Source organism: Pleurodeles waltl, chromosome 3_1 (assembly GCF_031143425.1).
Source record: "Pleurodeles waltl isolate 20211129_DDA chromosome 3_1, aPleWal1.hap1.20221129, whole genome shotgun sequence".
NCBI lineage: Eukaryota > Metazoa > Chordata > Amphibia > Caudata > Salamandridae > Pleurodeles > Pleurodeles waltl.
In genome coordinates, this window is record NC_090440.1 from 831841709 (window position 1) to 831856331 (window position 14623).

At 50.4% G+C, this 14623-nt stretch overlaps 1 protein-coding gene across 1 annotated transcript in view; it reads left to right on the plus strand.

Moving 5' to 3' along the window:
- The window catches only part of LOC138284670 (CD276 antigen homolog), a 177267-nt gene extending 165976 nt beyond the window's left edge, over positions 1 to 11291 (plus strand). Inside the window, exon 6 of the mRNA XM_069223738.1 lies at positions 10822 to 11291. Within this exon, the coding sequence (XP_069079839.1) occupies positions 10822 to 11234 (413 nt within the window). The 3' untranslated portion in view covers positions 11235 to 11291. The remainder of the gene's footprint in view (positions 1 to 10821) is intronic.
- The last annotated feature ends 3332 nt before the right edge of the window (positions 11292 to 14623 follow it).

Below are 14623 nucleotides of genomic sequence, written 5' to 3' on the forward strand. Positions count from 1 at the left end.
TAGGAGATTTAAAGAGTGAGGGCTAATCAGGTAGCCTAAGAAAGGCCACAATGGCAGTTAAGTACCCTTTAAGAGTGCCCAAAGCAGAGCCCTGCTGGCCAAAGAAAGAATGAACAGAAGGACCTCGGATAGCGGGACGGAGAGGGAATCAACAGATTTGTTGGTACACCATGCCCCAAATTTATTCCAATGACAGGCGTATGCAGTTTTGGATGATGGATGCTTGGCTGCCAAGATAACAATGGAGACTTCAGGTGGAAGCTCAAAGGCTGTCAACTGTCGCCGCTCAATCTCCACACATGAAGGTGGAGGTTGAACAGGCTCGGGTGAAGAACCGTCCCCTGTTGCTGCGACAGAAGATCCACCCGAAGAGCCAGTCTGGTATCCAGAGCATGTTCATGAATCCTCCACTCATACTCTCTGTGCCCAGTCCGGAGCTACCAAGATGACCTGGGCCCGGTTGTTCATGATTTTCTTGAGAACTCTGGGCAGAAGTGGTACAGGCGGAAAGGCGAAAAGGAGGCCGGAGTTCCACTGGAGACAAAAAGCGTCTCGAGCGAGTGCCGCCTTGGAAACTCCAATGCGCAAAACAGCTGACATTGCACGTTCTCTGCAGAGGCGAACAGATCGAACCAAGGCTTTCCCCACTGTTGAAAGAGACCTTGCGCCACCTCGGGATGGAGATGCCATTCGTGACCGGCTGCATAGACGGCTGAGCTCCCTCGCTCTGGCGTTGAGGGAATCTGCCAGATGTTGAACCATTAGGGTAATGCTCTGATGTGCCAGCCATGTCCAAAGGCTACTCCACCCTGTTTGTTGCAGAACCACATGGCGGTAGTATTGTCCGTGAACACCTGCACCACTTTCTCTTTGAGAGAGGGAAGGAATGCTTTCAACGCAAGCCGGATTACCCGGAGCGCAGAAGATTGGTCTCCAGCGAAGTCTGGGCTCCATATCAGAGGCCTCTGATCTCTGCCTCCCACATGTGGCCGCCCCAACCCAGAAGTGACGCATCTGTCACTATAGAGAGATCGTGCTGGGGAAGGGAGAGGGATCTGCTGTGGACCCAATGCGGATTCGAAAACCACCACTGCAGGTCTTTCGCAGTCCCCTCCGAGAACTGGATCATGTCAGAGAGATTCCCCTGATGCTGCGCCCACTGGAACTTCAGGTCCCACTGCAGAGCCCGCATATGCCATCTGGCATGTGTTACAAGCAGGATGCAGGAGGCCATGAGGCCCAGCAGCCTCAGAGTCAGTCTCACCGAAACCCAATTCCGAGGCTGAAAGATCAGAATCATAGCCTGAATGTATTGGACTCGCTTTTCGGGAGGATTAGCCCGAAACTGCACTGTGTCCAGAACCGCTCCGATGAAAGGGAGCATCTGAGAGGGAGGCAGGTTTTTACTTCTGCACCAGCTGAGGTTCACTATAAACGTGCCTGAGGTTTGCCGTAGTCTGAAGGTAGGAGACGACTTTCTGGGGCGAGTTCACCTTCAACAGCCAGTCGTCGAGGTAGGGGAAGACTGAGACCCCTAACCTGCGCAGATGAGCTGCAACCACCACCATCACTTTCGTGAACACCCGAGGGGCGCTGGTAAGGCTGAAGGGCAGCACGGTAAACTGAAAGTGCTCATGACCTACCACTAATTGTAGGTAACGTGTGTGGGCAGGCTGGATGGTAGCGTTGGACTTGCAGGATGCTTATTTCCACATCCCCATCCTGTCTCCTGGGTCCCAGGTAGACAGAACCTGAGCCAGGGTGAGCATTTTGAATTCCTCAAGAAGGAGAAAGTAGTTTAGGTCCAGAAGGTCTAGGATAGGACGTAAGCCCTTGTCCTTTTTTGGTATCGGAAAGTAGCGGGAATAACAACCACAACCTACTTTTAGCACAGGGACCTTCTCTATAGCTCCCTTGGCCAAGAGAGCTGCGACTTCCTGGTGGAGAAGCGCCAAATGATCCTCTGAAAGGTGACTGCTCCACCAACTATGCCACCATCCTTCAGATTCAAAAGGGAGGGAGTAGCCCTTTCGAACTATCTGCAAAACCCACCTGTCCGTGTTGATGTTTTCCCAGTGGGGCAGGTGATGGCTGTAGGAAGTTGAAATAGTGCATACAGAGCCAAAGTAAGAAATAGCATGCACAGAGTCCAAGGGTTCCTCTTAGAGGGAAGATAGAGCATTAGAATTATCTATTTTTGCCACTATTTTGTGGTAGTGTGGTCAAGCATTTGTTGTACACACAGGCAATAAATGAGGAATACACACTCAAAGACAATTCCAGGCCAATAGGTTTTTATATAGAAAAATATCTTTTCTTAGTTTATTTTAACAACAACAGGCTCAAGATTTACAAACAATACTTTAAATGAAAGGTATTTCACTTAGGAACTTTAGGAACTTTGTATATGCTATTTTGCTAATTCAGTTTTCACACAAAAGGCAATAAGCTATTTTAAAACTGGACACTGTGCAATTTTCAACAGTTCCTGGGGGAGGTAAGTGTTAGTTTTGCAGGTAAGTAAACCACCTACAGGGTTCAAACAAAGTTGGGTCCAAGGTAGCCCTCCGTTGGGGTTTCAGGGCAACCCCAAAGTTACCACACCAGCAGCTCAGGGCCAGTCAGGTGCAGAGGTCAAAGTGGTGCCCAAAACGCATAGGCTTCAATGGAGAAGGGGGTGCCCCGGTTCCAGTCTGCCAGCAGGTAAGTACCCACGTCTTCGGAGGGCTGACCAGGGGGGTTTTGTAGGGCACCGGGGTGGACACAAGTCAACACAAAAATTACACCCTCAGCCGCACGGGGGCGGCCGGGTGCAGAGTGTAAACAGGCGTCAGGTTTATAATGGAGTTCAATAAGAGACCAAGGGGTCTCTTCAGCGATGCAGGCATGCAAGGGGGGGGTGGGCTCCGCAGGGTAGCCACCACCTGGGCAAGGGAGAGGGCCACCTGGGGGTCGCTCCTGCACTGGAGGTCAGATCCTTCAGGTCCTGGGGGCTGCGGGTGCAGTGTCCTTACCAGGCGTCGGGTCTTTGAAGCAGGCAGTCGCGGTCAGGGGGAGTCTCTGGATTCCCTCTGCAGGAATCGCTGTGGTGGCTCAGGGGGGTCAACTCTGGCTACTCCCGGGCTCGCAGTTGCCGGGGAGTCCTCCCTGTAGTGTTTGCACTCCGCACCCGACGCCCCCGGCTCGACTTGTGGAGAACAAAGTCTCACGCTTCTGCCGGGAAACGTGTATCCTTTCAAAGTTGCTTCTTTGTTGCAAATATGCTTCTTCCTTGGAGCAGAGCCGCTGTCCTCAGAGGACTACCCTGCATCTAAAAGGACCAAGAACTCCTGAGGCTTCAGAGGTCGCTGGACCCTGTGGAAAGCATCGCTGGAGCAGTTCTTTTGAAGTGGGGAGACTGGCCGGTAGGGCTGGGGCCAAAGCAGTTGGTGTCTCCGTCTTCTCTGCAGGTTTTTCAGCTCAGCAGTCCTTCTTCGTCTTAGGTTGCAGGAATCTATTTTCCTAGGTTCTGGGAGCCCCTAAATACTCGATTTAGAAGTGTGTTTAGGTCTGGGGGGTTAGTAGCCAATGGCTACTAGCCCTGAGGGTGGCTACACCCTCTTTGTGCCTCCTCCCTGTGGGGATGGGGGCACATCCCTAATCCTATTGGGAGAATCCTCCATCTGCAAGATGGAGGATTTCTAAAAGTCAGAGTCACCTCAGCTCAGGACACCTTAGGGGCTGTCCTGACTAGCCAGTGACTCCTCCTTGTTTTTCTCATTATCTCCTCCGGCCTTGCCGCCAAAAGTGGGGCTGTACCCGGAGGGGGCGGGCAACTCCACTAGCTGGAGTGCCCTGGGGTGCTGTAACAGAGGGGGTGAGCCTTTGAGGCTCACCGCCAGGTGTTAAAGCCTGTACTGGGTGGAGGTGCTTCTCACCTCCCCCTGCAGGAGATGTGTTACTAGCCACAGAGTGACAAAGGCACTCTCCCCATGTAGCCAGCAACACGTCTGGTGTGTGGCAGGCTGCTAAAACTAGTCAGCCCACACTGGAAGTCGGGTACAGTTTCAGGGGGCATCTCTAAGATGCCCTCTGTGGTGTATTTCACAATAAAATTTACACTGGCATCAGTGTGCATTTATTGTGCTGAGAAGTTTGATACCAAACTTCACAGCACCATAATGGCTACACTGAAAACTGGTAAGTTCGTGCATGACAGACATTGTAAGTGACGGGTAGCCATAAGAGTATATGGTCTGGGAGTCTAAGGTTTTCCTTAGACACTGTAGGGTCATAGTGCTCATGCACCTATGCCCTCATCTATGGTATAGTGCACCCTGCCTTAGGGCTGTAAGGCCTGCTAGAGGGTTGACTTACACTGCCTATAGGTATAGGTGAGGTTGGCATGGCACTCTGAGGGGAGTGCCATGTCGACTTACTCGTTTTCTCCCCACCAGCACACACAAGCTGGCAAGCAGTGTGTCTGTGCTGAGTGAGGGGTCCCCAGGGTGGCATAAAACATGCTGCAGCCCTTAGAGACCTTCCCTGGCATCAGGGCCCTTGGTACCAGGGGTACCAGTTACAAGGGACTTACCTGGATGCCAGGGTGTGTCAATTGTGGAAACAAAGGTACAGGTTAGGGAAAGAACACTGGTGCTGGGGCCTGGTTAGCAGGCCTCAGCACACTTTCAAATCATAACTTGGCATCAGCAAAGGCAAAAAGTCAGGGGGTAACCATGCCAAGGAGGCATTTCCTTACAATGGCGAATCCTTCCACCAACTGGACAGGAGTGAGGGGATGGACTAGGAGGGTTTGGAGGCTGCTGCGGGGGGGAGGTGGACTGGGCAGACCTCTGGTTCCCTGTCCCTCGGCCTTGTAGGATTCCACATCCCCGGCCACACAGAGGCTGAACAGCGTGGGTGGCACGGTGGCTGGGTGGAGGACATGAAAGGGGCGAAAAGTGGACTGTGAGGGGCAGAGGAAAGACCTAGCCGTAGCCTGGGAATCCTTAAAACTCCCCCAAGTCCGAGTCCGCTTTGTCTCCAAAGAGACGTGAGCCATCAAAGGGCATGTCCAAGGGTGACTGTTGGACATCCCCAGAAAAAACAGAAGTACGCAACGAGGCATGGCGTCGTAAGGCCACAGTCATAGCAACCAATATGCCCAGCGAGTCGGTTGTGTCCAGCCCTCAACGGATTGTGAACTTTGCTTCATCTCTCCCATCGTTCACGGCTTGGGAGACGATAGCACGGGCCTCCTCCGGTATCTGCGGCAGGACCTGTGCAACCATATCCCATGAAGAGTGGGTATAGCGGCCCAAAAGGCATGCGGTGTTCACAGACCACAGTGCGAGACTGGAGGAAGAAAGCAACTTCTTGCCAAAGTGATCCAGGCTTTTGCAATCCCTATCCGGGGGTGCGGAAGGGAATGCGCCTGAAGCAGAGGAAGCCTGGATAACAAGACTCTCAGGCATGGGGTTTTGGGACAGGAATGTAGGGTCGTTCGGAGTGGCCCGATGGCAGCATGCGATGGTCCAAACCCAACACAGGGGCTCCTGTGAATAGGACTATGTACCCTAAAGGACATCGGTGAGGGCTTCATTAAAGAGCAAACGGGGTTCTGAAGTAGAAGCCCCAGGGTGAAGCACCTCCGTCAATAGTTTAGACCTGACCTCAACAGTGGGAATCTCAAGACCATGGACCTCAGCTGCCCTACTGACCACCATGCCATAAGTTGCTCCCTCCGCCGTAGCCACAGTAGGAGAAGACAGCATGACATCATCAGGAGAAGTATCCAGACCACTGGCTTCGCCCAATTCCTGAGCCCAGTCCATAGAAAAGGGTCATCCTGGTATTCATAAGGGTCCAGGGACCCCTCCAATCTCTCCCCATATTCGTACCCATAAGAAAAAGGGTCTGAATCCGACTTCAATGGGGTCTATTCGCCCCAGGTCAAAGGTGGCGTTGGCTGCTGCCTTCGAGTCGTCGGGGATAAGAATTGGGGCTCCGTCGATAGTGGGCACTACCGACGTCGGGAGCATTGACAAACAACCCAGCCCTGGGGAAGGTCTCAAGGGTGCGACCGGCACTGGTGCGGATCCGCGCACGGATCTGGAGGTGACATTGGTGGCCGGAACTGATGCATCCGTCGCGGAACCGTAAGGCCCCTCAGCCGAACCCTTTGGGCCCGAAGGCGCCATATTGGGATCGGACCACCCAAAGATGAGGCGCATGGCCTCATAAAACTCTTTAAGCTGGGTTCGGGTCGCTCCGGCTCTGGGAAACTCGGGGAAGCGCGGAGCCGACCCAGACACAGGCTCCGAGGATGGAGGCCTTGTGCGTGGACGCTCCGCCCCGTCGCTCGGCCGACGCAGGAGAAGTCTGAGAGCGATGGGACTTCTGAGGATTTGGAAGAAGGTCAAGGTAAGAACAAAAAGTCGAAGAAGACGAGTGGTGATGAGACTGCGACCGATCGAGAACTTTCTCTCGAGCGAGACCGGGACCTACGTGGAGACGAGTGCCCGGCCGCCATGAGCTTAAGTGACCGCTACCTCAAAGCCTTCGAGTGTATGGCCCGGCACTCTCTAGCACAACCACAACCCGAAGTCGTGCTCAGACACCACAGACAAACCTGATGAGGATCCGTCACTGACATCGTACGGTGACAGTCCTCACACGGCATGAAACCGGTCTTCAGGGACATCCTCGACGCACCAAATTTTCGAAGACAAACTCAACAAAACAGTTGAGCTACACTGGCTATTTTGGGCCGAATTCTTCTCCGGATCAGCGCGTGGCACAGAAAAAAAAAGAACTGACGTCACTGCGTGAGGGCAGTGTCTACGTACTACTTCCGACGTCATCGCAGTGACTACGATGCCAACGACACCGGCTGAGTCGACCGACGCCACCTACCGACGCACAAGGGTATTGCTCGAAAAAAAAATCTCCGGATCCAGTCTGACGCCTGGGGGAATTTCTAAGGTAAGGAATCTGCAACTAGAAGTCTCTATCAGCTAAATGTAATCCTTACCAAACACTGTCAGCCCTCCAGGGAGAGCCAGTGGATGTAGTGAGGCAAGAAACACAGCTGGAGTCCGCCATGCTCCTTGCATTTCAGGGTGACCACTACTGCAGCCTAGAGCATTACCTTCTAGAACACATAACAAAATATGTATTTGTAATCTGTTATAAGTGCAGGTTCACCCAGAAGGATATCTTGGCACTGAATAACAGATGTTTCTTGTTACCCAACTCAATGGTATTCATTTTATCGACCTCAGATGGATGAAAGGCTGAGTGGACCCTCCAGAATTTGACCTCATGATCACAGGTTCAAACACAGACCCCTACAGTGGATGCATTAGTCCACTAAGCCTCTAGATCCAGCCTCAGGATGGTGATAGGTACAACATTTGTGGTTCTGGAGTACCGAGAGCCACCTGTGGTGTAGTTCCATCAGCATCCCATGTCAAGCCTCAAAAGCTGGTTGTCAGCTAAATAAGTCCAATGTGTAGGAAGTTGGCTCTGTATGTACTATTTCAAAGTAAGAAATAGCATGCACAGAGTCCAAGGGTTCCCCTTAGAGGTAAGATAGAGCATTAGAATTATCTCTTTTTGCCACTATTTTGTGGTGGTGTGGTCGAGCAGTAGGCTTATCAGAGGGTAGTGTTAAGCATTTGTTGCACACACACAGGCAATAAATGAGGATCACACACTCGAAAGACAATTCCAGGCCAGTAGTTTTTTTTATATAGAAAAATATATTTTCTTAGTTTATTTTAAGAACCACAGGTTCGAGATTTACAAACAATACTTTAAATGAAAGGTATTTCACTCAGGTATTCTAGGAACTTTGAATAATCACAATAGCATGTACAGTTTTGACAAAAATGGCAATGATTTTTCCACTGTGTCCACTTTTAAAAAAGCTTAACAGTTCCTGGGGAAGGTAAGTAAATGTTAAGTTCACAGGTAAGTAAAAAACACACAGGGTTCAAAGTTGGGTCCAAGGTAGCCCACCGTTGGGGGTTCAAGGCAACCCCAAAGTTACCACACCAGCAGCTCCGGGCCGGTCAGGTGCAGAGGTCAAAGTGGTGCCCAAAACACACCTGCTGGCAGACTGGAACCGGGGCACCCCTATTTCCATTGAAGCCTATAAGTACCCGTGACTTCAGAGGGCAGACCGGGGGGGTTTTGTAGGGCACCAGGGGGGACACAAGCAGGCACAGAAAGTACACCCTCAGCGGCACAGGTGCGGCCGGGTGCAGAGTGCAAATAGGCGTTGGGTTTTCAATAGGTTTCAATAGGGAGACCTGGGGGTCTCTTCAGCGATGCAGGCAGGCACCGGGGGGCTCCTCGGGGTAGCCACCACCTGGGCTAGGAAGAGGGTCGCCTGGGGGTCACTCCTGTACTAGAGTTCAGTTCCTTCAGGTCCTGGGGGCTGTGGGTGCAGTGTCTTTTCCAGGCATCAGGTTCCTTGAAGCAGACAGTCGCAGTCAGGGGGAGCCTCTGGATTCCCTCTGCAGGCGTCGCTGTGGAGGCTCAGGGGGGTCAACTCTGACTACTCACTGACTCGCAGTCGCCGGGGAGTCCTCCCTGTGGTGTTAGCTTTCCACAGGTCGAGCCGGGGGCGTCGGTGCAGAGTGGAAAGTCTCACGCTTCCGGGTGGAAACGTGTGGTCTTTGCAACTTTAAAAGTTGCTTCTTTGTTGCAGTTTTGTTCAACAGGGCCGCAGTCCTCGGGAGCTTCTTGGTCCTTTTAGATGCAGGGTAGTCCTCTGAGGCTTCAGAGGTCGCTGGACCCTGGGGGACAAGTCGCTGTTGCAGTTTTTCTTGAAGTGGGGAGACAGGCCAGTAGGGCTGTGGCCAAAGCAGTTGGTGTCTCCGTCTTCTCTGCAGGGTTTCAGGTCAGCAGTCCTTCTTCATCTTCAGGTTGCAGGAATCTATCTTCCTCAGTTCTGGGAGCCCCTAAATACTCAATTTAGGGGGATGTTTAGGTCTGGGAGGGCAGTAGCCAATGGCTACTGGCCTGAGGGTGGCTACACCCTCTTTGTGCCTCCTGCCTGTGCGGAGGGGAACACATCCCTATTCCTATTGGTGGAATCTTCCCAAATCAACATGGAGGATTTCTAAAGGCAGGGGTCACCTCAGCTCAGGACACCTTAGGGACTGTCCTGACTGGTGGGTGACTCCTCCCTTTTTTTCTTATTATCTCCCCTGGACTTGCTGCCAAAAGTGGGGGCTGTGTCCAGGGGGCGGGCATCTCCACTAGCTAGAGTGCCCTGGGGCATTGTAACACAAAGCCTGAGCCTTTGAGGCTCACTGCTAGGTGTTACAGTTCCTGCAGGGGGGAGGTGTGAAGCACCTCCACCCAGAGCAGGCTTTTGTTTCTGTCCTCTGAGAGCACAAAGGCCCTCACCACATGGGGTCAGAAACTCGTGTCTCAGCAGCAGGCTGGCACAGACCACTCAGTCCTGCACTGAACAATTGGGTAAAATAAAGGGGGCATCTCTAGGATACCCTCTGTGTGCATTTTTTAATAAATCCAACACTGGCATCAGTGTGGGTTTATTATTCTGAGAAGTTTGATACCAAACTTCCCAGTATTCAGGGTAGCCATTAAGGAGCTGTGGAGTTCGTTTTTGACAAACTCCCAGACCATATACTTAATATGGCCACAACTGTACTTACAATGTCTAAGAATAGCCTTAGCTGTATGAGCAATATGTCCCTACAGTGTCTATGCCCTTACAAGTGGTATAGTGCACCCTGCCTTAGGCAAGTCACCCCTCTAGCAGGCCTTAAAATACTGCCTGTGGCATAGGGCTGTGTGTGCATGGCATCCTTGTGTGTGTTGGTGGGGAGAAAAAGGCAATCTGCAATGGCAGTGTGCATGTGTTATGTTGTGCTGGCCTAAGGGACCCCTCACCTATGCTGCAGCACTTAGGGACCTTCTCTGGTCACAGGGCCCTTGGTACCACTGGTACCTTTTACAAGGGACTTATCTGTGTGCCAGGGGTGTGCCAATTGTGGAAACAATGGTACATTTTAGGTGAAAGAACACTGCTGGGACCCTGCTAACCAGGCCCCAGCACCACACTTCTCAGTCAAGTCAGCATCAGTATCAGACAAACAGTGGGGGGGGGGTAACTTGCATTGTGTAAGGAAATGGCTCCCTGTTGCAAACATTTTTTGCTTCAAAGTAAATACATAGCAAGGCAAAGGTTTGAGATAGTGTCACTTTGCATGACTATACAGGGCAGATTTATCAAACCTTTTAGGTGCTGCAGTATTCTCTCTGATTGTATACTATTCGATTCATTCACCGAGTTTTTTTTATTTAAACCAAACACTTCTCATACCTCCCACCCTACATTTTTTCCATAAGCTAACCCTTCTACCCTACTGCTCCATTCACTGCCATTGCCCCTCATGCTGCCCTTGCTAACGTTTTTGATGGCCCAATTAATGAATAGGCAAAAGTATAAAACTCACAAATTAAGCTGTCCATCTATGAATGTACTCTTACCCATATAACATGAGTGCATGGAGGGAAGTGCCTACGTGAATGAACTTATCCGTTGATTTACACTACACTGATGTGACGTGTGAAGCAATTTGTTGAATACATTCACTGGCAAAGTCAACAGGTCTATCTTAGCAACTGCCCAACAGACTAATAAGCAACCCATGTAGTGTGTTTCAGTGTCTAAGATACAATTAGCTGCCTTCAGGTCAAAATGCTCTAATGATATATTATCTCTTTCCTCTATTTTGAGTATTGAAGCATTTTAAATGCAAAGATTAACCTCCTTAAACTATGTTTCAATTCCTTTCGCAGGGGTCCCGACGGTGTCTGAAATAATGAAGCCTCCACGAATTATTCATCAAGAAAGAATTATGCTTACGTGTCCAATTAATGGATTTAAACAAAGACCATCAAAACTTACATGGATAAAAAAGCAACAAAATGAAGAAAAAAAATTGGTAGTATATGACTCCGGCAGAGATGAGGTCGACTATTTCTCCGAGAATTATTCACATATGATAAGCGAACACACTTTCGGCGATGGAACCTTAAGCATTCTGAGTGCACTGAGCTTTACACCGTCAGTAACAGCAGACAATGATGCAATGTTTCTTTGTAGGATCCGCAATAATGCAACAGAGGAGGACGTTGTGAAGACGCTCACGCTTTGTGTGAAAGCTACATTAATTTTGCTTTACATTTATTATATATATATATTTTTTTAGAAGTGGTTTCGTGAGATGTGTCTTTCATCACATAAATGTAATGAAGTTTGTTCAAAAGGCAAACATCAGTTTGTGATTTTCATTAACGGACATTTACTGCTTCTACAAGTGTAGACATGTATTACTGCCCTATACTGGACATTCTCTCATGTGCCAAGAAGAACCACAATTATTCTAGAGCTAGCACTGTACCACAGCTGTGCACCATCATTTGATGGTAATTCTTAGCATATGGTGGGCATCCAACTTTATGCTAGAGCCACACTTATGTGGGCATTGGTTAGTTGATGCCAAACCCTGGCATAACCAGACCTCTAGTGCATCTGCATGTCAAACACCTCAAACTGTAAATGCATAATGAATGGGTGTGGCAACATATAGGTAGATTTATTTTCCCTCTGTCACTTACTATCTGGGACTCAGTTACTCTGAAGTGCTGCCTGGGTGGCTTTATAGACACATACACACGACTTTCCAGCAGGGTTCAACTCGTTGTTTTCTCTTAAACTACCAGACCTTAGAAGTTAAAGATGCTGACCGATGCCACTGAACACTGGGCAGTGTAGAGGCAGCACTTTCTGAAGTTCATGGCATCTGCTACAACTGATGTTTATTGATAGCAGGGGCTGCAGCAGTCCCAATAGACACCCTCCCCCCCACAACTCAGTTACAAGGTTCTAGCTGTGCTTGCTCCGGTGGTTAAACCATTCTGTCAAATAAGAAAACACTTTGGCAAATGTTATTAACCGAGATTCACAACCACATCATTCTGACAATTTAAAATAAGGGACACTGCGGCATAGCCAACCAGTGTATACCACCATTCCTTTGGCATTAGCACCCACCTACTCACATTTTATATTTATCTATTTTTCAAGTGTTTTACGTAAAGTCGACTCATCATGGCGTTGCACAACGATTCAGGAGAGCAGGATTGCTGAAAGCCATTCCTCTGTCCCTTTGGTCGAGCCACCCTGGTTTTAGGGGACTAGGATGAGCCCAATAATGAAGCATACCCCCTACTAGAGTGGGTGAGGGTCTATCAAAAGAAACAATTCTGTTTCTATTGCAGGCAGCAAGAAATTGTTAATGTCTGATGGTATCAGAAAATTAATTGGGTGAGGATACCCATTAGTGTGCATTATTGATTGGACAGGAAGAACGTGTTCTTCCCCATAGAAAGTTCTCTCCCCCTTCCCTTATAAGCCCCATATTTTGCCTCCCCTTGTAATTAAATATCAATGATTAACAAACCAGTCTTGTCACAGTTTGGGATTAGAATTAGAAAGGTACCAAGCTTGTCCCATCTCAGTTTCAAAACCAGATTTCTAGTTTGCTTGTTAACTAAGGCAAAATAATTTGTATATTATAAGTCATCGTCCCTGTAAGGAAATGCCTTCCTTGGCATGGTTACCCCCTAACTTTTTGCCTTTTGTTGCCGCCAGTTATGATTGAAGTGTGCTGGGACCCTGCTAACCAGGCCTCAGCACCACTGTTCTTTCCCTAAATTGTACCTTTGTTCCCACAATTGGCACAGCCCTGGCACCCAGTTAAGTCCCTTGTAAATGGTACCCCTGGTACCAGGGGCCCTGTGGCCAGGGAAGGTCTCTAAGGGCTGCAGCATGTCTTATGCCACCCTGGGAACCCCTCACTCAGCACAGACACACTGCTTACCAGCTTGTGTGTGCTGGTGGGGAGAAAATGACTAAGTCGACATGGCACTCCCCTCAGGGTGCCATGCCAACCACACACTGCCCGTGGCATAGGTAAGTCACCCCTCTAGCAGGCCTTACAGCCCTAAGGCAGGGTGCACTATACCACAGGTGAGGGAATATGTGCATGGGCACTATGCCCCTACAGTGTCTAAGCAAAACCTTAGACATTGTAAGTGCAGGGTAACCATAAGAGTATATGGTCTGGGAGTTTGTTAAACACGAACTCCACAGCACCATAATGACTACACTGAAAACTGGGGAGTTTAGTATCAAATTCCTCAGCACAATAAATGGACACTGATGCCAGTGTGGGATTTATTGTAAAATACACCCAGAGGGCATCCTAGAGATGCCCCCTGAATAACAGTCCGACTCCTAGTGCTAGTGCTAGGCTGACCAGTTTCTGCCAGCTTGCCACAAACAGACGAGTTTCTGGACACATGGGGAGAGTGCCTTTGTCACTCTGTGGCCAGGAAAAAAGCCTTTACTGGGTGGAGGGTCTTCTTATCTCCCCCTGCAGGAACTGTAACACATGGCGGTGAGCCTCAAAGACTCATGCCTTTTGTTACAGCACCCCAGGGCATTCCAGCTAGTGGAGATGCCTGCCCCTCCAGCCACTGCCCTCAATTTTGGCAGCAAGGCTGGAGGAGATAATGAGGAAAACTAGGAGGAGTCACCTACCAGTCAGGACAGCCCCTAAGGTGCCCTGAGCTGAGGTGACCCCTGCCTTTAGAAATCCTCCATCTTAAGTTTGTGCCTCCTCTGGGAGGAAGCACAAAGAGGGTGTAGCCACCCTCAAGGGCAGTAGCCATTGGATACTGCCCCCAGACCAACACAAACCCCTAAATTCAGTATTTAGGGGCACCCCAGATCCCAGGAAATCAGATTCCCGCAACCTGAAGAAAGAAGAAGGACTGCTGACCTGAAAGCCCCGCAGAGACGACGGAGACACCAACTGACTTGGCCCCAGCCCTACCAGCCTGTCTCCGGACTCAGAGGCTGCTGGTCCCGCTGGATGCGTCGCTGTGCAGGTTCTTTGAGGACTCAGAGGACTACCCTGAACCTGAAGAACCAAGAAACTCCCAAGAACAGCGGCACTGTTCAAAACCTGCAACAACTTTGCAACAAAGAAACAACTTTTAAAGAACCCTCTCTTCCTGCCGGAAGCGTGAGACTTCCCACTCTGCAACCGACGCCCCCGGCTCGAGTTGAGGAGAACCAACACTGAGGAGAGGACTCCCAGGCGACTACGATGACGTGGGCACCCTGAATCGACCCCTCTGCACCCTCAGAGCGACGCATGCAGAGAGGATCCAGAGGCTCCCCCTGACCACGACTGCCTGATAACAAAGGAACTGATGCCTGGATCAAGCACTGCACCCGCAGCCCCCAGGACCAAGAGGAACCACCTACCAGTGCAGGAGTGACCAGCAGTTGGCCCTCATCCTAGCTCAGTCAGTGGCTGGCCTGAGAAGCCCTCCTGTGCCCCAGCCTGCATCTCCTAAGTGACCCCCGGGTCCCTCCAACCGACGCCTACTTTGCCTAATGCACCCGGCTGCCCCAGTGCCCCTGAGGTTGTGATTTGTGGGCTTGTTTGTGTCCTCCCCAGTGCTCTACAAAACCCCCTGGTCTGCTCCCCGAGGACGCAGGTACTTACCTGCTAGCAGACAGGCG